The sequence below is a fragment of the Alexandromys fortis genome, unplaced genomic scaffold, assembly GCF_014885135.2.
Source record: "Alexandromys fortis isolate MF-2015 unplaced genomic scaffold, M_Fortis_MF-2015_v1.1 scaffold_184, whole genome shotgun sequence".
Lineage (NCBI taxonomy): Eukaryota > Metazoa > Chordata > Mammalia > Rodentia > Cricetidae > Alexandromys > Alexandromys fortis.
The window spans coordinates 2703146-2727875 of NW_026068125.1; the positions used below are offsets into that span (position 1 = coordinate 2703146).

Consider the following 24730-nt stretch of genomic DNA (forward strand, 5'->3'; position numbering starts at 1 on the left):
GCTCTTTGGGCTGAGGAGGGAGGGGGACTAGACTGGGGGAGGGGGAGGGAAAGGGGAGTCGGCAGGGGGAAGAGACAGAAATCTTTAATTAATTAATAAAAAAATAAATTAATTAAAAAAAGAAACTAAAAAAAATGGGTTATAATAAATGCTCATCTAATCAGAAATAATATGCTACTTTTAATAGGTTTCACTCTTACTATCAATTGTTCCTTGGAGTTTTTTTGTCTAAATCAGATTCCTGGAGATGTTCATAATAGAAAAAAGTAATTACAACATAAATAAACTTGATTGGATTCCTGTACATCCCTTTCTGCTGAAGTCATGTAGCTGACAAGATTTAATTGACCTATTCCACAGTACCATGGCTAGTCATCTTAAGGATATACTCTGTCTTCCTTTATTTGAAGGCCAAAAGACAGAAGCTTGTCCATGAGAAAGTATGAAGAATATATAAAGATCTGGGTATAAACTTTTACATGCTTTCAGAGCTTTCTACTATAGATAAGTTTGTTGTAAATATTTTCCTACAGGAAGATGTGATGATCACTTCCTCTCACCCTCTTAATTTTTATTTGCAATTTCACCCATCTTGCAGACTGCAAGAATTGAAATTAATTGGAGAAAAAAACAAATAGATGATTCTAAACTGCCATAATATTTACCTAGAAATGAGCAACTGCAGATGTTTCAAAATTGCAAAGAACATGAGGTGAATATATACAAACATATATTTGTGTTGGAAATGAGTTTTTTATTTTTATTTTAGTTTTTAAAATATTTTTATTCATTTTAATAACAATCACAGTTCCTCCTTCCTCCCCTACTCCCTCATCCCACTTTCCCCTAACCCACTCCCCATTTACTCCTCAGAAAGGGTAAGACCTCCCATGGGGAGTCAACAAAGCCTGGCACATTCAGTTGAGATAGGACCAAGACACTCCCCCTGCATTGAGGCTCAGCAAGGCATCCCACTTTCTCTTATATGAAGTTAGTGGGGTTGGTTTTATTTTGAGGCCTTTGATCCACTTTGGATTAAAGTTTTATGCATGGCCATAGATATGAGTCTATTTTCATTCATCTACATGTTGATATCCAGTAATGCCAGCACCATTTGTTGAATATGCTTCCTTTTTATTCAATATTTTTTGCTTCTTTGTCAAAAAATAAGGTGCTTGTAGGTGTGTGGATTGATATCCATGTTTGATTCCATTGGTCCTCCTGTCTTTTTTTTTCTAATGTAGCAAATTTTATTTTATTTTATTAAAAATTTCCACAGATGGAGGAAGGTCATTGGCTAATAAAGAAACTGCCTTGGCCCATTTTATTTGTTAGAACATAAGTGGGTGGAGTAAGCAGAACAGAATGCTGGGAGGAAGAGGAAGTGAGCTCAGACTGAATAGCTCTCCTTTCTGGGCAGACGCCTCAGACAGACTTCAGGCTCCTCTCTCCTGGGCAGCTCCGACCCAGGATGGACATAGGCTAGAATCTTCCCACTAAGACTGATGCTACACAGATTATTAGATATGGGTTGATCGGGATATGAGAATTAGCCTGTAAAGGCTAGAGTTAATGGGCCAAGCAGTGTTTAAAAGAATACAGTGTGCATGTAATTATTTCAGGGCATAAGCTAGCAGGCGGCCGGGGTGCTGGGGATGCAGCCCCGCCACTCCTATTACAACATTCCACCTCCTCCCCTCCTCCCATTACTCTCCCCATTCCCCATTAATCCTCCCCTCCCTCTCCAGTCCAAAGAGCAGTCAGGGTTCCCTGCCCAGTGGGAAGTCCAAGGTCCTCCCCCCTCCATCCAGGTCTAGGAAGGTGACCATCCAAACAGACTAGGCTCCCACAAAGCCAGTACATGCAATAGAATTAAAACTCAGTGCCATTGTCCTTGGCTTCTCAGTCAGCCTTCATTGTCAGCCATGTTCAGAGAGTCCAGTTTGATAACATGCTCCATCAGACCCAGTCTAGCTGGCTTTGGTGAGCTCCCATTAGATCAGCCCCACCGTCTCAGTGGGTAGACGCACCCCTTGGGGTCCTGACTTCCTTGCTGATGTTCTCTCCCTTCTGCTCCTCATTTGGACCTTGGGAGCTCAGTCCAGTGCTCCAATGTGGGTCTCTGTCTTTATCTCCATCCATTGCCAGATGAAGGTTCTATGGTGTTATGCAAGATATTCATCAGTATGGCTATAAGATAAGGCCATTTCAGGTTCCCTCTCCTCGGCTGCCCAAGGAACAAGCTGGGGACATCCCCGTGGACACCTGGGAACCACTCTAGAGTCAAGTCTCTTGCCAACCCTAAAATGGCTCCCTTAATTAAGATATCTGCTTTCCTGCTCCCATATCCACCCTTCCTCCATCCCAATCATCCCATTTCCCCAAGCTCTCCCCATCCTCCCTTCTCATTTTTCTCTCCCCATTTCCCCTTACCCCCACACCATCCACCCACAATTTTCCAATTTTTGCCTGGCAATCTTGTCTATGACCAATATCCAGGAGGATAACTGTATGATTTCTTTTGGGTTCACCTTCTTATTTAGCTTCTCTAGAATCACGAATTATAGGCTCAATGTCCTTTATTTATGGCTAGAATCCACTAATGAGTGAGTACATACCATATTCATTCTTTTTGGGTCTGGGTTACCTCACTCAGGATAGTGTTTTTTTATTTCCATCCGTTTGCATGCAAAATTCAAGATATCATTTTTTTTTTTACCACTGAGTAGTACTCTAATGTGTATATATTCCACATTTTCTTTACCCATCCTTCCATTGAGGGGCATCTAGGTTGTCCAGGTTCTGGCTATTACAAATAATGCTGCTATGAACATAGTTGAACAAATGCTTTTGTAGTATGACAGGACATCTCTTGGGTATATTCCCAAGAGTGGTATTGCTCAATCCTGGGGTAGGTAGATCCTGAATTTCCTGAGAATCTGCCACACTGCTTTCCAAAGTGGTTGCACAAGTTTGCATTCCCACCAGCAATGGATGAGTGTTCCCCTTATTCCACATCCTCTCTAGCAAGGCTATCATTTGTGTTTTTGATTTTAGCCATTCTGATAGGTGTAAGTACCAGGCTGTTTTCAGGACTGTACCTCTGTAGTAGAGTTTGAAGTCAGGGATTGTGATTCCTTCAGAAGTTTCCTTATTGTACAGGATTGTTTTGACTATTCTGAGTTTTTTGATTTTCCATATGAAGTTGAGTAATGTTCTTCAACAGAATATTCATTACCCCCTCCTAAAAAAAAACACTTTTTAATGGAGTTGGAAAAGAAGAGAAATGCTATCTGTTGATTTAGATTTTTCCTGAAAGTATCAGTTTGTACCTCAGCATTTGTCACAGTTTTAATGAACAAATTATACAATTTTCACCATCCACATGTCAGTCATCTTTAATTAAAAATCTTATTATAATTCTTACAACCAGTCTGGTGAGATGTCTTAGTTAGTAAAGGTACTTACTGCAAAGCTTGGTTATATGAGTTCAGTTCCTGGAGTCCACATGGTGGAAGGAGAACTCTGACTCCTGTAAGTTGTCCTCTGATGTTTTCACACATGTGTTATGAATGCAAAAATTTAGTATATGTAATATAAACACCAATAAATCGATAAATAATAAGATAATAATTATTAAGATACTTAAAATTATAATAACAAAGTCTACTGAGTTTAAAAATTAAAAATTTACCCAATCTTTAAAGTGGAAAGCTGACTTTACTTCATTTGACATGACATGCCCTTGAATAGCCTTATAAAGGGTTGGTTGTATTTTCAATGTGTATTTGTTTTCCATCCTTCTCACTTTTTACCTGAAGTAAATATGAAGCAGAAGTGAGAACAGGTGGTGACATTCCCAACCATCTCTGCACCTTGTAATGATTAAGGAATGACAAAGCAGGAGATTGAATTCCTGCTTAGTGGTGGCTAATGAGTAAGTAAAAGAACAGATTATTTTCTGGAACTCCAGCCTGGTCAGACTTTGCTTGGGCCCTACAACTTCCACACCATTTTAATATCTAAAAACAAAAGCAAAACTTGGGGCTAGAGAGAAGTCTCAGCAGTTAGTACTTGCTGCCCTTGCAGAGGACTGGTCCAATTCTGAGCACTCCCATGTCAGCTCACAAACCTCAATAACTCCAGTCTAGGAGATCTAACTCCCTCATTTGACTACAAGGGCTTGCACACATGTGATGCAAGTATATTTGTGCAGGCAAAGCACTCATATAATAAAATAAATAAAATGTCTAAAAATTTAAAAGTTTATAAGAACAATGTATACAAGAGCTTGATTCAAAAACATGTATCTATGATAAAATCATATAAGCTGAATGTCCTTCATGACATTCATTCTTTCAGGACAGCAGGTCATGATGTTCTCAAAATGCTGCTGGTTGAGTCCTTCAGAAGCCTCATGTTGTTGTGAAGATCCCTACTCATCACTCACCTCTGTTTTTAACAAGGCAACTGAGACATATTTACTAATTGTAAAACTAAGAAGTTGTACTTTGCCACAAAGAATCCATGACTGTGTTCCTTTTCCTACGAGTTATTTTAATATCATAATGTGCCCAGCTTTTGTGGGATAAAATCATAATGTGCAGGCCATGCTTTTAATTTTTTTTATCAATCATAAACCATTATTTTCACACCCCTTCACCTTGTAGCAATATTAAATAAACAGGGGCTCCAGAAAGCCTCCAAGCTTTGAGCTATAAATGGAATAAAACAAGCTAATCCAGGTAGGACATACTTGTCAACTCAACTTCATTATCTTAGGATCTCGACATAGAAAGAACTTTTTTTTTAGTGTAACTTTATAAAAAAAGGAATGAAACTATTACGATATAGATTATATGTAGAACTTCTTTATTTATACTGAAAGTCTTTTGATATTTATAATTAAAATTTTGATGTCTTGTCTTCAAGCAAGGTTAGAATTTAAAATTATAAATGAAGAACTGACTTGATAATGTATTCTGCTTTCCAAGCCAAGCTGATTTCATCTTCAAAAGATGCATATCCTTTAAAAACAAATCCAAGGAATCTCGTAAGTGTATAATCTCCCTTGAGGAGACAGAAGCCTAGAGAATTTAATTCTGAATTAAGTTCACCCACCTATCAAATGGGAAAGCCACAATCTGAACTTCCCCTTTGTCCAGAGTTGGTCTGCAAACTGTGGTTAAAAGAATATTCCTATTGTAATTTTTAAAAATTTGAGCAATGTGGGGAAATGTATGCAGTATATTATATATTTTCTGCTTTTAGACTTAAGCATTATAGCTATATGGTTGTGTGTTGAAAGCATTAACCTAAAATTATTGTCATGCAGGCAATAAAATGTCTAGCAGAAAACTCGTGATGCATATACATTCTATAGTTTCAGCAGGGTCTAAATTATCACTGTCTTTCCTGGCTAGTCATGTTTTTCTTTTAAAATGAGGTTTTGTTTTAACTTTTTCATTAAGAAATTTTAATGTAATCATTTCTTATTTTACATAGCTATCCCTGTTCTCACTCCCTCCCCTCTTCCCACCTCACCCTTCTCACCCCCATTCACTCCTCAGAAAGCATAAGGTTGTCCATGGAGAGGCAACAAAGACTGACACTTCATTTTGAATCAAGACCTAGGCCCTCCCTCCTTATCTAGGCTGATCAAGGCATTGCTCCAAAGCGAATGTGCTCCAATGTGCTTCTATAACTAGGGCTAAATCCTGGTCCCACTGCCAGTGGCTCCACAGACTGCCCAAGCCTCACAACTGTTCCTCACATTCAGTGGACCTAGGTTGTTCCTATGCAGGTTCCCCTGCTATCACTCCAAAGTCAGTGAGCTCTCAGGGGCTCAAGTAAACTGTTTCTGTGGGTATCACCATCATTGTCTTGTTTCCTTTGCTCATATTATCGCTCCTCCCTTTCTTGAACTGGTAACAAGTAGCTTCACTGTGGATTTCTGTATCTTATTCCATCAGTTGTTGGACGAGGGTTTTATGATGATAATTAAGATATTCATCAATCTAATTCACAGGGGAAGGCCAGTTTAGGCGTCCTCTATACTGTTGCTTACAGACTTAGCTGGGATTATCTTTGTGGATTCCTGGGAATTTCCCTAGTGACAATGTTTCATGGCTCCCTCAGTTAAGATATTTCTTTCCCTGCTCTCTCTCTCTGTTGTTCCATCTTCTTTAGAATCCTATTCTCTCAGGTTCTCCTCTTCCCTCCCCTTTTCCTCTTCCCCTCCTCTTGTACCCTACCTTCTCCCTCTCTTGTTTTTTTCAAGAGACCTTGTCTCTTTTCCCTTCCCAGGGAAATTCACACATGTCTCTCTTAGGGGTCTCCTTGTTATCTAACTTCTCTGGAATCATGGACTGTAGGCTGATTATCCTTTGCTTTACATGTAATATCCACTTATGAGTGGTCTTGAACCCTTTGCTCATATTATCACTACTCCCACTTTGGTCTCCAAAAGCTCAGCCCAGTACTTTCCTGTAGATCTCTGCATCTACTTTCATCCACTGCTGTATGAAGGTTCTATGATGAAAATTAAGGTAGTCATCAATTTGATTACACTGAAGGCCAGTCCAGGCACCTTCTCAACTATTGCATAGATTTTTAGCTGGAGTGATCCTTGTGGAATAAGGGGAAATTCCCTGGTCCCAGATTTCATGCTAGCCCATAATGGCTCTCTCAATCTCTCTCTCTCTCTCTCTCTCTCTCTCTCTCTCTCTCTCTCTCTCTCTCTCTCTCTCTCTCTCTTGCTCTACATTTCTGTCCTTCCCATCTTGACTATCCCATTTCCTCAGATTTTCCTGTTCCTTCTCCCCTCACCTTTCCTCTGCCCTTCCTCCCCCCCCCTACAAAACTCCCATTTTTTTTTTCAAGAGATCTTATTTTCCCTTCCCAAGACAATCAATGTGTGTCTCTCTTAGGCTTCTCCTTGTTACTTAGCTTCTCTGGGGTCATGAACTAGAGCCTGATTATCCCCTGCTTTACATCTAATATCCACTTAAGAGTGAGTACATACCATGTCTGTCTATCTGGGTCTGAGTTACCTCACTCAGAATTTTTTTCTAGTTTTATCCATTAGCATGCAAATTTCAAGATGATATTGTTTTTTGTACTGCTATGTAGTAGTCTATTCTGTAAATGTACCACAGTTTCTTTATTCTTCAGTTGTTTCCAGGCACCTAAGTTGTTTCCAGATTCTGGCCTTTACAAATAGTGCTACTATGAACATAGTTGAGCAAATGTCCTGGTATAAGTGTGCATCCTTTGTGTACATGCCCAAGAGTGGTACTGCTGGGTCATGAGGTAAATTGATTCCCAATTTTCTAAGAAACCACCACACACATTTCCAAAGTGACTGTACATGTTTGCTCTCCCACCAACAATGAAGGAATGTTCCCCTTTTTCTGCATCCTCTCCAGAATAAGCTATCATCAGTGTTTTTGATATTAGCCATTTTGACTGGTATAGGATGGGTCATTTTGATTTCTATTTCCATGATGGCTAAAGATTTTTAATAATCCCCTAAGTATCTTTTGGCAATTTGCAATTTTTCTGTTGGGAATTCTGTTTAGATCTGTTCCCCATTTTAAAAGAAATTACTTGGTAATTTGACGTCTAGTATCTTGAGTTCCTTATATATTTTTGAGATTAGTCCTTTGTCTAATGTAGGGTTAGTGAAGATTGTTTACCATTCTGTAGGCTGCCATTTTATCTTAGTGACTATGTTTTTTGACTTACAGAAGCTTCTCAGTTTCAAGAGGTCCCACTTACTAATTGTTGACTTGGGATCTGTGCTATTGGTATTATATTTAGGAAGAGATCTGAAGAAGGATGATAAAAGAAATCCCACATTAGCTCAGTATTAGTAGAGTAGAGTGTTATTTATTTAGTGGTGGACTCATAAGTCACAATTCTCTGCTGGAATGAACAGCAACTGAATCCCATGCCGAAAAACATGCTGGACACATACTAAAGCTATATATGGTATAAGAGGCCACACCCAAGTGGGCAGGTAATTTAAAGGCTTTATCAATTTCTATAGTACCTCCTTTTGTTTAAATAAGAGAGTTCTAAGCCTACTAAAAAATCATATGAAATAAGAACAAATATATCAAGCAAGAAACATGTGATAAATGTTTCAATAATTATCTTATCCTAATGAGTTTAAGTCTTGTATAATAAATAACTTGGCCAAGTCAAGTGAGGAAAGTAACTTCAACATCATCAAAAATCTGAGAAGGGAAATAATATTACTTGAGTAAGCAGGGAGTGCAATCAAGCAACTTCTAAATATGTACAACAAATGACAAAGATAATTGACTACCTGGACAATCACCCCAAGTCTCATTTGCAGTATTGAAGCAACCAACTTTGGCTAAGGCCTAATGTAACTGACAGACTTTTCAGAGGCAGAAAAATTTTCAAAACCATCTTACCCTGTCTTGGCAAGATTTGACAGTCTGTTTTCCTTGTGTCCTGCTTATCTATTTCTGGATACCATGTACCTTGTCAGTGGTTGAGGCATGGACAGTTCCTTGCCCAAAGGCTAATTGTACCAAGAAGAAAACAAACTCTGACTGGAGTGTCTTTGGTGTTCAACATTCTCTCAGGAGTAGACTGGTGCTGTCAGGAGCAATCGCATGTCATGTCAACAGAATCCTAAGTTATTTAAATGCCATATTCTACAAGTCTTTGAAGTCTTGAAGATTACCTCTCTATAGAGAATACAAACTCTATGTATCTAAAGAACCTAATTAGTCTAAGTATGACAAACATAGATGACTGTTGATCTAAAATTCTTAATACTGATATAAGTTAAAGACTAAGACTTCATATTAGAATATTATACAATAATCAACTGTGCAACAAATGAGGACAATGACCTCAAAATGTAAACAATGTATAAGTATCTTGATCAGAGGTAGAAATGTACATTGCAATATGATAAATATATCCTAAAATTATATCAATATAGAAAAATGTTTTAAGCAGAGGTAGAAGCATGCATAAAATATGACAAAATATCTTTGCCTAGATATACAAATATTATAGACAAAATAGGAACATATTCAAAATAATCTAAGTTTGTATCAATATACAAGAATCCATACCAATGTACATTGCCTATAAATAATAGCTCGTGGGTATTCACTTTATTACTCACTATTATTTGTGTGAGTAAGCTCATACTAATCTATTATCCCATTTAATTCCCTCCTTTTATTTCAAAGAGATCCCTGATCCTACATAGTTTCCACCCCAATCCTGAGCCCTACACTAATCATAATCAACCACTAAATCATGTCCCTAACCCTGAGGACAAACTTTGTTGGGAGAGGGCACATTGTCTTCTAGAATCACCTCCAGCTGTCACAGGGGCAGTTTTCTTTCTATGGGGTCTAGTGAAAGTAAAATGATGATTAAGTTCGAAGATTATTGTCTCTGAGTATTTGGTAGAGTTTTTCTGAGGTTCTTATTTGAAGTTATGGCTAGAACATTGTAAAAGATGTGTTGGAACCCAACTTGAGCAGCTGTACCCCAAACAGGTCTTATAGTAGAGCTATCCAGCATCATGACATCATATCAACCAGGTAGAGTTGTTATTGTGGGGCCCCATCCTACTCCTGTAAACTTCAAAGATTACTGCAGGAAAATTAATTGTTCATTGTGGAAAACTTAATCATCATTTATATAGACATATACAGAAATACATATTCAATGAAAGTATGATAGAAACAAAAAGAGGTATGAAGAAAGTAATTTTTTTCTAAATTCTTTTTCTGTCCCGTATCATAGCTCCTCACATGAAGCAGAAACTCTGAATTTTTATTTTAATAGCATGCTTGGATTTGAAGAAGGACAGAGCCAGTGCCCAACTCCAAAATTGCTTTGATTTTTAAGTGAATCATGTTTAATATTCGTGCTTGTGTTTTTGAGATTCTTACCCTCAGATGACCTTTCCTAATAAGTCAAAATTCTCTTTGCTTGGTGCTCCTATATGGATAATTATATTTTCCACTTTAGAATAGCTAGATGTCCATGGTCTTTTTACTTTTTGAAGATGAGTATGTTCTGACAAGAACCCTGCCTAACACCTATGAGATTTCCTTACCACCTGTAATATTGTCATTTCTCTTTCTCCAGAAGTTTGTCTTTTTCAAGCAGAATCTTAATTAATTTTGATGGTATCCATAGCTTTTGCTCTTTTGTGTAAACAAAAGCAAAACACCTTCCCCAATGTAGCACATCTCCTGGCTTCCATTGTGAGATCAACACAACCTTGAAATACACTGGCTGATTTAATCCAGCAGACTTTTATATTATCCAATGTCTCTTTACTGCTGTTGTCCCATTCTCATTAGAATTAAGAAAATTCAAGGTCAATAAAACATTATGTAATTTATTTATGGGGGTATTTTCCACCCCTTTCTGTTTGTTTAGCATATACTTTATAGTTTGATTTGATCTTTCTATAACTGCCTGATCTGTAGGATTGTGTGGTATACCTGTAATATGCATAATATTATAATAAGCAAAAAAACTGTTTCATTTTCTTAGAGATATATACCAGGCCATTTTCTTTCTTTATTCATGCAGGTATACCCATGATGGTCATAACTTCTAATGAATGTGTAATTACTGAATCAGCTTTTTCTGAGGTCAAATCAGTTACCCACTGAAAACCTGAATAAGTGTCAATGGTTTACACATTTTAATTTCCCAAATTCTGCAAAGTGGAACACATCCATGTTCCAGATTTCATTCCTTTTGAGTACCCTTTGGGCTAGCCCCAGCAGGTAGCAGTGTTTGGTTTATAGAAAGACCAAGTAGGACCCCTCTTTATAATCTCCTTAGCTTGTTGCCATGTAATAGAAAACTTTTTCTTTAAAACTTTGCTTCCAATCAATAATTGATTAATTTCTACATTGCTTAGCACTGGGGGATGTGGCAGCCCATGTGGGATCAGCTGTGTGTTATGCATATAGAACAAAGCCTATTCGTGATTATGTCTTGCATTTGGATAAATAATAAAGTCAATTCTGTGTCATCTGGTATAAATTCAGTGGTTTCAACATGCAGGACAACTCTTTCTGCATATTATGAATCAATCACTATATTAAGAAGTTCTTTGAAATCAACACCATAAGAATATCATGTAATTCTGCCTTCTGGACAGAATTACAAGGGCTTTGTTCACCTTACATAATTCTTCTGATATGTAACTTGCCTTCCCTGATTTATTTGTATCAGTAAAAAAATGCACAGTTTCCAGTTACTAGAGCATCTTGTAAAATTCAGGCAAGAATCCAAGAAGTTCTTTTTATAAGGTTAAATCTAAAGCTTTTGTGATAGTTGCTATTTATTTCTCCCCCCAAAATAGCACAAGCTCTTTCCCAGGGTTCATTGTCTTGCATAACTTTTTTATTTTATCAGTAGTAAAGGCATTATCATCTCTTCTGTGTCTATACCTGCTAATTGATGAAGTCTCAATTTACCTTTTATAATTAATTCAGAGACTTCTTCTGCATAAGTTTTTAATTTTTACTTGGTTTATGTGGTAAAACAATCCATTCGAAGATACCCAATGTATTAAAATTCTTGTAGAAGAAATTTTGTAGGGCAATATGACTAGAATATAATTAAGATTTGGGTCACCCTAACCACATGTGCCTCCTGTAATTTCTCCTCAACAGTTGTCAATTCCTTTTCTGCTTCAGCTGTTAATACTCTGGGACTATTCAAGTCTTTATCATCATCTAAGGTTTGTTTAAATGAATTATTAAATCAGGTAATATCCCAATATCTGGTCATAGACTGGAACTGTCGCCTAAAAATCTTTAAAAGTCATTAAGAATCCATAATCGGTCTCTCCTAACTTGTGCCTTTTGTGTTCTAATTTTCTGTAAACCTATTTTATAATCTAGATAATTGATAGAATCTCCTCTCTGTGTTTTTTTCAGGAGAAATTTGTAGTCTTCATTTTGGCAAAAGTTTATTTTTTCAAATATTTTTTCTAAAGTATCTATGTTAGAATCAGATAGTAAAATATCATCCATGTAATGGTAAATTATAGACTTAGGAAATTGCTTTCATATTATTTCCAATGGCTGACTTACAAAGTATTGGCAAAGAGTGGGGCTATTGAGCATTCTTTGTTGGAAGAAGATCCATTGATATCTCCTAGTAGAGTGAGAATTATTATAAGTACTCACTGTAAAGGCAAATTTTTCTCTATCCTTTTCTTGTAAAGGTATAGTGAAAAAACAATCTTTCAAATCAATATATATAAGAGGCCATCCTTTTATTAATAAAGAAGGTAGATGAATTCCAGATTGTAAAGGGCCCATAGATTGAATTACCTTATTGACAGTTCTTAGATCTATGACCATTCTCCATTTTCTAGATTTCTTTTTAACAACAAATACAGGAGAATTCCAAGGGCTGGTTGATTCTTCAATATGGTAAGTATCTAGTTGCTCTTGTACCAGCTCTTCTAAGCCCTGCAACATTTCTTCAGCTAGAAGCCACTGCTTAACTCATATTGGTTTCTCAATTAACCATTTTAAAGTTAGGGCTGTTGGTACCTCTAAAGACTTGCTAATTGCTTTATGTTCATGTACAGCATGAATGGCTGGTGACCTTTGCGTATAGTACCTTATAATATCCTTCCCAGAAGTATGAGTTTTTGGGCCTACAGGAATGTTAATTCGGGTATTTTATTGCTGCAGTAGGTCACAACATCATAAATTTACTGCAATATTAGTCATATATGGCCTCAGCTTCCCTCTCTGACCTTCTGGCCGTATGCAGCCAACCCATCTTGTGCTTTGTTTAACTTGAGATATGGTCCTAATTTTTAATAATTGAACATCTGCCTCTTGAAGAGGCCAATTTGGATGCCAAGATTCTGAGGTAATGAATGATACTCACACCCACACCTCTGTCTACCAAACCAATAAATACAGTACCATTTATACACACTCAGCTTTAGTCTTTGATCATTTATAGAAGTCTGCCAGACATTTCCTATTTCCTATTGGAATTTTTGGCTTATCCTCCATGTTTATGTCACCATCTAGAACAGTATGGTCTTTTACAGAAGGCTCTGGATTTTTTTTTAATTTTCCTGGTGAGACATGTTCTCCACAGTGACTGGAAATGATTGGGTTACTTTTGGCTTGGGGGCCTTCAAGAGGCCCCTCAAGGAGTTTCCCAATGGTATCAGGTTGCCTTTTCTGTCTTTTGTTGATCTGCATTCATTGGTACAATGTTGACCTTTGTCCTCCCATTCTTGCCATTTTCAGAGGTGACATTATTTCTAGGAATTTCTTGTCTACAATCTCTTCTCAGATATCATATTCTATCACAATTATAACATTTCACATTTTGATGCTCCTCATTCGTTTGGAAATTGCTTCTCCTACCCAAGATTCAGTATTATAGTCAAATGTCTCAATGTTCTATGCAAAATCCGTTTATCCATAGGTGCTGATCTTACCTTTAAATGCCCAAGTATCCTTTTTCATTCTAAGTTGACATTTTCAAAAGCCAGAGATTTAATGTGTATTCATTTAGCATCTGGGTCTGTTACTCCTATTTGTACAACCTTAGTTAATCTTTGTAAAAAGCCACTAAAGGTTCTCTCTAACCCTGTTTAACCCTGGTATATAATTTAATTCACTTTCCTAGTTCTTGAATCTTTTCCCAAGCATTTAAGGTTGATTTGTGGCATAGAGACAAGATTTATTCATCATAAAGGGCTTGAACCCATGGGTCAGCATAAGTGCCCTCACCAAGAATTTCATCTTGGAAACTCAACTCCTTTTGATTTTCTATGTTGTTCTAAAAATTTAGCTTCTTCCTTGAAATAGCATCTAAACATCAACTGGGGTCCATCATCCAAGACTGCTGAAACTAACTGAATTCAGTCATGTTGTGCCGCCTTAATGCTAGAAGCTCATGCCTTTATCATATCCCTAACAAATGTGAAATGCAAGCCATAAGATACAATGGCTTGCTTAATTTCTTTTAGAGCATTCATTTCTATAGGTATCCATCTACCTTGTTTGGTTGCTTTGGGGCCTTTTGAACTCGAGGCTTTGTTGGAGCAGATTACAGGGTAAGAAGCTAAAACCCTAGTTAAATCATCTCTGTCAGCTACTGGTGATATTGAATCCTGTCCTTGTACCTTCTTTCCCTGTTCATCAGCTCCAATAATTTCCTTAATCATTTCAAAACTTTTTAATATTGCCTTTTGTAAATCCTGAATATCCTGGCATATATATCCATTCATCCTCTGGTCCTCATTCTGCACATGTATGTGATTCCAAAGTCTGAAGTTTAAGTTTCTCCTTTAAAGATAATACCTCATCCTTAGACGTTATTTGGATAGTGTACAGATTGCCATCTAGGAGAGATATTCTATCTGCTAACTTATCATAACTTTTTAACAAGTTTTGATTATCAAATCCAACAGTATGAATTCTTTTAGATAATTTCTCAATATCTCTTAGACATGGATTCAATTTTGTCTGTCAAATTAACATTACTCTTTTCAATAGTACTTTTCCATGTGATTTTTGATTTTCAATGGTATTAATCCTGTCAACTAGCTATTCATTATTAGCCTGAAAAGACTGTATCATTTCTAACAGTTCCACATTCTTTCTTAAGGTTATAATATGAACTAAAAAACTGAGTCCCAATATCCAATAAATGGTTGTATAACCATATAAGCCTTGCAGAATATAATCCATAGTATTAGCAAAAAATTCATTAACAGTTTCAATATTAATGTAGTCTGCCCTATTGATTTATTAATTACCTGTTATGAGATCTGGTAAATTGTTTTAGGTGTAATAATCTTTATTGTCAAGCAGGTGTCATGGTTGCAGAGTCGCTACAAGCAGGAATGCAGCCGGTGACCACCAGAATGGTCCTGATCTGCTTTAGATTTCCACCTTGGTACTTGTTAAACACTGAGAAATATGTTTTGATTGACAAATTAAAAGCATTTAAATCAATTTCACACTCAGAGCAAGAAGCCCAGAACTCATGGGCAGGGAACACAAATTGGAAGCTGCACAACAGATGCAATGCAGCAAGGAATGTGATAATGGGGGTGGGGGACGTGCATGTGTTTGGGAAGTTTCCAAGTCGCCACATGCAGTTAGCAATGCTGTGGCAGGGGTTCTACAAAAGACCGATAGGGAAAAGCAAGCTAAGTGGGCAGGGTTGGAATACTTTCTGGACTTTAGACTGTCCACACAGTAGATGTGAAGTCAGAGGCTGTCCACCCAGTAGATGTGAAGTCTGAATCCACGTGGGGTGCCAGATGAAGAAGGATGCTTAAAGAAATCCCACACTAGCTCAGAATTGAGAATAAAAGAGAGTTATTTATTTAGGGGTAGACTCACAAGTCACAATCCTCTGCTGAAACATAGAACAGCAATCGAATCCCACACCAGCAAAGTCACTGGATGTGTGCTTTACATTGGCATAAATAGTATAAGAGGCCACTCTCAAGTGGGCAGGTAAATTTTAGGCTACTGGTTATAGAAATTCCCACTTTCTCTTTAATGAGGGTCGGTGTAGCGGGATTTATGCTAAGGTCTTTTACCCATTCTGAACTCTCACTTCTCACTGCTTAACATACAGACACTATTTTATGCAAAAAAAAAATAGTGTGACAAAGGGAAAGTTTCTTTAAGCACAATATTTAGACTTCATCCATATATTTGATCGCTAACATTATCTTTTTCTTTTTTAAATAAAAGATAAGCAAAATGCAACCAAGAGTGTGGAATATGCTGTGTGGTAGTGGTGCATCCCTTTAATATCAGCACTCTGGAGGAAGAGACAGATGGATCTTTGAGTTCAAGGCCAGTTTGGTCTACAAGAGCTAGTTCTAAGGAAGAAAAAAAGGCTGTTACACAGAGAAACTTTGTCTCAAGAAAAAAGAAAAAAGAAAGAGAGAGAGAGAGAAAGCAAGCAAGAAAGAAAGGAAAAAAAGGGGGAGTTGGATAATTGTGAGGAGGCACTTGGGACAGGTTAATTCAAAGTAACTAGGGTTTTCCAGATAAAGGGATTTATCTTATTTCTGAGAAACTAAGATATGGGATTAATATTTTACTATTATCAATATTCATATCCCAGATTGAAAGTCACTCCTGCATTTCCTTCCATAGAGTCTGAGCCAGTGAGATAGTTTAGTGGATAAAGGCTCTTGGCACCAAGCCCAATGACCCAAGTTAGTTCATCAGGATTTACATAGAATGGAGTTTCTTAAGTTGTTCTCTGACCTCCACTTGCATGCTATGCATGTACACGCACATACACACATAAACACACACACACAAATGCAAAGCTTGAAGCATTCAGACAGGTATTCTTAATACATAGTCAGTATGCTTGAGGTCTCTCTCTCTCTCTCTCTCTCTCTCTCTCTCTCTCTCACACACACACACACACACACACACACACCCATAAAGCTTAAAGCTTTCAGACATACACAGTCAGCATGCTTAAGAAAATAATGAAGGCACAACAGCATTATTTTGCTTTTCTTTTTTCATTTTTGCTTTTGTTTGAGACAGGTTTCTCTGTAGCTTTGGAGCCTGTCCTGGAACTAACCCTTGTAGACCATGCTGGCCTCAAACTCAGAGATCTGCCAGCCTCTGCTCCTGAGTGCTGGGGTTAAAGGCATGTGCCACCACCACACAGGTTTGTTTTCTTTTTTAAAGAAACTAATAGAGACAAAAATTTAGTGCCAACTTCTATGAGTTAGTGAACTCACAAAGAATAATTACTGACAGTTGTTCCTTGAAATGTTGTTGGAGAAGATGGACACATAGAAAAAGAAAGGGCTGCTTTCTAATGTCTGATTTGTAAAACAGACACAGGACAGAAAACTGGGTTTTGAATAGGATGGTTTATTGAACTGTCTAAACTGCAAATTACTTGTAAACAGCTATATTTCTTTTATATATGAGCTATTCCAAAAGAAGAAGAATTGAAAATCCAACTGTTGGATCTCTAACCTCGATCATTATTAGCATAGGGAACTATGGAGTATATTTTCTCTTTAGAATGTAAACTCAATAAAAATAAAGCAGCACACTATTTAGACAGGTGTTGGATTGTCTAAAAATTTAAAGTATTAACAGTCTGATCAGAAGTATTAGAGACTTTTTTATATTAAAATAAAAGAATATTCTTTTTTGTCTTCTGCTTGCTTCAGAGAAGCAAGGAAAATGTGAAGAAATACAAATACATACAAGAGCAAGCAGACTGAAGGTCCCATCTGACTCATGGTAAATTTGTCCAGCTGCTTCCAGTTACATTTTACCCATACTCCTTGAAAAACAGCTTGGAGTTTTTAAACCTTTTACAGGAAACATGAGAAATTTACCACTGATAAACCTGTTTTGTGTTCTCTCATGTTTCCTTACTGATAGGTGTTCTGAGTCAATGCTTGCCTTGCATTAAAAAAAACAGTAAATAGTTTCAAGGAAAATATTTATTAAACACCATTTGAAATTAATGCCCACTACTTTCACACAATCTCATTTAATTGTATGTTTTGTGTTCAGAGCGGATCATTTTCTGTCTTACAGATGATGAGATGAAGGCTAACATCCAGAGAAATTGTATGACATAACCAGAGTCTCACTGTTCTTGAAGGGGCAAAAATTGATCTATTTCTGCTCCAAACCCTTCTTCCCCAGACTACTGAAAAATGGCACATAAAATTCCTGTATACATCAAAGGCAATAACTTGACCTAAAATTAAACAGGCTTTCCTTTGACTCTTTAATCCTTATTGAAAAATTTAGCTGCCACATAAATCCAAAAAATATAGATATGACTGTATCCATGGTGCTACAGTATTTCAATATGTGTACCTATTGTGTAATGATTAAATGAGGTTAAATGTTTCTCTATCAAATAGTTTTCATTCTCATTTCTGTATGAGAAAAATCTGCAGAGTCCTTTCTTCCAGCTTCATGAGATGTACCATACTCAATTATCATCCAAGTGACCCTATTTCTGCCTGACTATCCCTTAATACACAGTTGGTTATTACTATTGTCAGCATTCTTAATTTTCAGAAACCAGCTCAGAGGGTGAGAACAGAAATGTAGCTGTTTTCTGTGTCTTACAGTTTTCATTTTCTTAATAATGTCTTTTCTCCTTGAGATTCTTGCCCAAATAGCTTCCTTTTTGCTTCAAAGTAAAAAGAGCCCAACACTACTATAGGTACCTATCACACGAGTTCCATATAAACTGTTGTTCTATGCATGGTTAACAGGTTTTTATTGTGGATAATGAAAGAGATAATAACCAGAGGTATATAGGAGAGTCCAGAGCAGAGAGAGACAGAGAGCCAGAGAAACAGAGAGACAGAGAGAGATTGAACATGGCCAAGCAGACTGGATCTGGTCATGAAAGAAGCAGGAGAAAAGCAGAAATAGTGATAAAGAATAATAGAGAAATGAGGAAGAGACAAAAAGAGGGAAGAGATAGAGAAAACAAGAAAGAGAAAGGTAAACAAAAAAGAGTGTAGAAGGGAGACAGAGAGCATATTTAAAAAGCAGGGTTTTAAGGGTTATGAGTAGCTAAGGAAAACCCATGAGCTGGACAGTTTAAGGTAGTGGAGGAGAAGAGAATGGCTAGGATCCTCGTCTGGCCTTTGGAATGTGTAATGGATTCTTGAAGTATCTTGAAGGAGCCTGAAGGCCAACATGCACTTTGGTACATTAATAGTACCACAGAAAGTGATTTGTCCCTCCTCTCTTTTGAAATTTTAGAAACAGTTTCCTTTAGACCTGACAGTTTGATTTTTCATTCATCTTAAAACTCCATGTTACCCTAGGAAGGCTTATCAAAATAATATGAATGAAGAGCAGAGAACCTCATTGCACCCTTCCATTCAGAAAAACAGTGCATATTTGGAACAACATTTTGATGAAGTTATTCAGCATCTGTAAATTCACAGCAGCCAATTCCCATAGATGTGTTGTAGGCATCCATAAAGAGAAAAAAGTACAAGCTGGAGCTTCATCTCTACTACCTTTTGACTGGCCAGATTGCTACTTTTAAGTTATTACTATTCTTTTTTTTTCCATACCTTCTATAATATAAATGCTTTCTCTAAGTTCCTCTCCCTTGGCATGACCTACATTTTTCACCAACCTGGGTCAACTATGAACAGAGAACTTCTCACATAACCTGGAACACAATGAAGATGATTGGATCTCGAGGGCTTGTTTCCCCTGCTAGAAGTGAGCACTGTAAAGGAAGAAGACTCTGCTGTGCCATTTGCATACTCGACAAGATACGTGAACATAGCTAGTGTTGGGGAGTGTGGTAGATAAGTGAGAGCTTGCAGAATATATCTATTCATATTTATGATCCTTTTTTCTTGTCCCCTAAAGTTCTTTTCTCCTTGTATTCTAGCCTCAAGTATGAGAGATGTGTTTTCTTTGTTAGGTAATAAGTCTTAGTCATTATTCAAATACTCGTGGACATGGTCTGATTAGTATATTCTGTCCTGTTTCTAGAGTCTTTCAAGTAATACACTCATTAATTAATCAAGACCTCAATAAAATTTCCAAGGATGTTTTCTGTTTTAGTCAAAAGTTTCTATTGCTGAGATGAAAAATCATGGACAAAGCAGCTTGTGAGAAAGGGTTCATTTCATCTTACAGCTTGTAGCCCATGTTCCAGGGGAAGTCAGAGCAGGAATCTGAAGGCAGGAACTGATTTATAGGTATTAGAGGAGTACTGCTTACCAGCTTGACCGCCCAGGGCCATCTGCCCAGGACTGCACCACCTACAATGTGCCACATCAATCACTAATTAAGAAAAATGCCCTACAGATTTGCCTACAGGCCAATCTTTTAGAGACATTTTCTCACTTGTAGTTCCTTCATCTCGGATAACACAATATAAATCAACTGAAGTGCAGGAGAAACAGCTCATAAATTGGATTCCAAATTCATTTTAATAAATTTGTCCTTTTAAATGCAGACTTTTCCCTTTATGTTCTAAACTGAGTAATCTCAGACTAGTCAGTACAATTTTACTTACTCCAAACAAAATTAATGGAACCAACTGATTTATGTGAGTCAAAGCAGGGTCAAGAGGGTAAAGAGGGAGGAGGGGAGAATTTTTTTCTTGTTCTAGAAACTAAGGGCACCCAAGGGATTGTCATACTTTAAGGGAATGTCTTTCTATTTTTTGTTGTCCTTATCCTCAAGCCAAACCAAATATTCCAACTCTTGGTATAGAGTTCACTTTGGCCTCTTTCATTTTTAAAACATTTTTTAACTTTGACATTTCTAAGTATTTTCCTGAACAAAGTCCAGCTACTTCCAACTACATCTGAGAGTAATAACCAATAAGTAAATTAATCCCTATTAAGGTATGAATGACTACTAGCCCATAAAAGTTTTATGATATACTTGACTTTCATAAAGAATATTTATCTAATGAAATTATACTTTTAGATTGGCATAAGTTCCAGAACTATAATGAAAGCAAAGCAAAGGGAATTCCTCCTGACTGAGAAATAATTATGCTATTTCCCTCAGAGTCATGGGTTCTGTCAAATATTTTTTCCTTACAACTTGTACTGTTTTGTAAACTGCACATCTATGGCTTTTCTGCCCATTGTTTTCATTTTCCTGTCAATATTGTCAAGTTGACACTGTATTTTTTCTATGAGACTCCATGAGCAAGAGCATAAATTATAGCAGATGAAGCTGATGAGGCCTGAACACTCAGAATATCTCAACCACTTGCCATTTGCTCATGCATTGTCTAATAACCCAACCTCCATTAGCCAAGTGGGGAGAATATGCCAAGATCCTCAAAGTGTCAAAACACATGTCCAAAGTTCCAAGACCGCTTGGAGAAGTTGAGAAGACATCACAGAAAATATGACACATGGAGTAGGATATGCTTATATGTAATTCATAAAATCAGTTAAAGGAGGAAGAGGTTTAAATTATATAAAGCTGAATGCAAAGGGAAAGATAATGGGAGTGGAACTAGACACATAAAGAGGGACAATAGCTTTAACTACCAGAAATATAAAAAGATCTCTTTTTCTCTAGACCATTATCTTCTCAAATCGAGCAACTGAAGTTTCCTGCTTTGTACTTTGATAGACAAGAGTGTGGATGCCAAACACGTCTATAATGAAAAGAACAATAGAACTATATCCCCATTCTTTTTCTTCTCCAGGGTGCACTGCCATATCACAATGCACTGCCAAATGCTTGTAGCAATCTGATTATGCCATCATGACAGAACCTGTGTAATTAACACCATTGCCTGCCAGGTTACCCTCACCTCAGAGAACTCCTGTTCCACACCTTACTATGCTACTCTTACAGAGAGTATCAATGTTCCTGGTGGATTTACATAAAACAGAATGTATGGAATTTTAAAATCACATAAGTAAACAGCTTGAATTTTGATCATGTGAAATGTTGGGAAAATATCCACAAAAGTCTCTTGGAACTCTTCCCAAGCATCTAAACATCTGATTACAATAAACAACTGTCCTCCAATTCTTACTAGAGATATGTCTTGGAAATAATTCTAGCCTAACCTGTTCATTTGACACTCTTACTACCCAAATAGCAAATTAAAAAAAATAGTTAACTTCAGCATGAAGTCCAGAAAAAGACACTAGGAATGAAAGTCCAAAAAAGTCTTTTGGTAGATTGAGTTAGGAATTTAAAAAAATAAATAGTTTCATCCTAAAGCAGCCTGGAAAACCATGGAAGGAATTCTGTTTCCCAAAACACTGAACCCTTCTTACTACCTCTTTTAAATCTATTCCTACAGTGACCAACAGCAGCTGACTACATAAGGAAGAATGCCAAACAAAGATTGAGAGATGAAATAAATTGTTTAAAGAATAAGATATGTATGCACCACACTCTTAAGGTAAAAGATCTGTTAATCAGACCTGCTCAGCCCAGTAACAGCTCTCAAGTCATTCAGAATGGTTAATTTAGTTTGGTAGTTATTACCAATGCTTAGATTGTTATAAGGCAACTTGGAAACTAAAATTTACCAACCTACAGAGATTTATGATCTAATATTTTTCCAAAGACTAAAGGTGAATTACTGAAGTTGTGATTGATAATTAACATTATTTTTTACAACAGAAACTTCAATTTTTAAAAATAAATCTTTGTTTTCTCCAGGTGTGTCTTGAATAGTGTCTGAGAACAACTCACCCCAAAAGAGCAACATGATCCTTAACTCCTCCAATGGAGATGGAATTAAAAGAATCCAAGATGACTGTCCCAAGGCTGGCAGGCACAACTACATTTTTGTCATGATCCCTACTCTCTACAGCATAATCTTCGTGGTGGGAATATTTGGAAACAGCTTGGTGGTGATTGTCATTTACTTTTACATGAAGCTGAAGAATGTGGCTAGTGTTTTTCTTCTGAATCTTGCCCTGGCTGATTTATGCTTTTTATTGACTTTGCCACTGTGGGCTGTCTATACCGCTATGGAATATCGCTGGCCCTTTGGCAATCACCTATGTAAGATCGCTTCAGCCAGTGTCAGTTTCAACCTCTATGCCAGTGTTTTCCTGCTCACCTGTCTCAGCATTGATCGCTACCTGGCCATTGTCCACCCAATGAAGTCTCGCCTCCGCCGCACAATGCTGGTGGCCAAAGTTACCTGCATCATCATCTGGCTTCTGGCTGGCTTGGCCAGTTTGCCGGTAGTCATTCACCGAAATGTATTTTTCATTGAGAACACCAATATCACAGTTTGTGCTTTCCATTATGAATCTCAGAACTCAACACTCCCCATTGGGCTGGGACTGACCAAGAACATTTTGGGCTTCCTGTTCCCTTTTCTGATCATTCTCACCAGCTACACTCTAATTTGGAAAGCCCTAAAGAAGGCTTACGATATTCAGAAGAACAAGCAGAGAAATGACGATATCTTTAGGATAATTATGGCAATCGTGCTTTTCTTTTTCTTTTCCTGGGTTCCCCACCAAATATTCACTTTTCTGGATGTGCTCATTCAGCTGGGCATCATCCGCAACTGTAAAATCGCTGACATCGTGGATACTGCCATGCCTATCACCATCTGCATAGCTTATTTTAACAATTGCCTGAATCCTTTGTTTTATGGCTTTCTGGGAAAAAAATTTAAAAACTATTTCCTCCAGCTTCTGAAATATATTCCCCCAAAGGCCAAGTCTCAGTCAAGCCTGTCGACAAAAGTGAGCACTCTTTCATACCGCCCTTCAGATAACATGAGCTCATCAGTCAAGAAGCCTGCATCTTGTTTTGAGGTGGAATGAGGGGTTCAAAGCTTGCTAGTGAAGTGATCCCCTGAGAGAAGTCAGAGCAGCATTTGGTTAGACAGCTTACTATAAAAGGAATCTCCAGCCCTTTCAACATCAAGGCAGATAAGTCCAGATTTGTTGGACTGTACATGTTCTCTGAAGTGCTGAAGTGTCCCTTTAAGACAAATAGGAGCGAAACTACTGTTCACCACCTTTCTCATCGACGGGATAATAACTGCTCTAAGGACATTTCAGAAACTAAGTGACTATTGATTTTGAAAAAAACATGTGTTGGCAGAAAAGCAATGTTTCCTGTTTCCCCTCATTCTGTTACTTTTGTATTTCCACATAAAATTATTTAGAATGTGTTAAATCTGTAGATAGGCAAAAAGGAGATGGGAGAACTCAGTAGTTCCGAGGGACAGAAAAACTTTCCAGCTATCTAGCTACTAAAGACTATGACATCATTGTTCCTAAGATTTGCTAGGCCATACTCACCAAGTTTCAAAACTTTTTGTGGAGTTCAACTAGTAGTTTGAGAATCCATACTGCCCAAACAGTGCCCACAAAACAGCTTACCTATATAATGGTGTTATAACAGTCATACACCAAAGTTGAACCATGTGTGATTCTGTCTCAGGGGTTTGTGTTCCCTAGGCAGACCAGTTTTATTTCACATCTGAGAATTGTATAGTCCTTGTTAAGCAGATTTGTCATAAAATATGTCTTACTGTTCTAAAAATGTACATATTCTATGTGTATATGTAAAACTATATTTCTAAGCTGTTGTTTGATTAAAATCTAGAAAACATACTTATTTTGAAATAAATTTATCATAATGTATTTAATATTCACTACTTAAAATATACACTGATTTATTTTTAATTAAATCATGAGTAAAGATGAATATTATTTTAAGTTTGATTTAATTATATATTATATAAATATGTATAGTTATAAATTTTAAACATTTTTATCACATTTATTTATTGTAGGGCACATACACACCACAGCACACATGTGGACTTCAGGGGATAACTTGGGGAAATCAGTTTTGTCTGTCTGCATGAGGGTTCCCTGGATTCAGCTTAAATCATCAGGGTTAGAGACAAGAACTTTTAACCACTGAGCCATTTCAGTGGACACTATATATTTTTACTCACTTTTAAAAAGATCTAGAAGAAAACACTTCATTATAATCAGTATCATGAAATGAACATATCCTTTGGAAATTTTCAAAGTTATTCTGTATAACAGAATACTTTATGTTCTTTATAATAAAAATAATACATTATTTTACCTATAATTTTTAATATTGGAATTTGACTCATTTGTACATGAACACTGTAAGAAATTTAGGAGAGATATGAAAATGATAAAATAAAA

General features: G+C 36.9%; 1 protein-coding gene across 1 annotated transcript in view; it reads left to right on the forward strand.

Annotated features, from left to right (window-relative positions):
- Positions 1-24262, forward strand: part of Agtr1 (angiotensin II receptor type 1) — a 96707-nt gene extending 72445 nt beyond the window's left edge. The window contains exon 2 of the mRNA XM_050125752.1: positions 22233-24262. Within this exon, the coding sequence (XP_049981709.1) occupies positions 22280-23359 (1080 nt within the window). The 5' untranslated portion in view covers positions 22233-22279 and the 3' untranslated portion in view covers positions 23360-24262. The remainder of the gene's footprint in view (positions 1-22232) is intronic.
- The last annotated feature ends 468 nt before the right edge of the window (positions 24263-24730 follow it).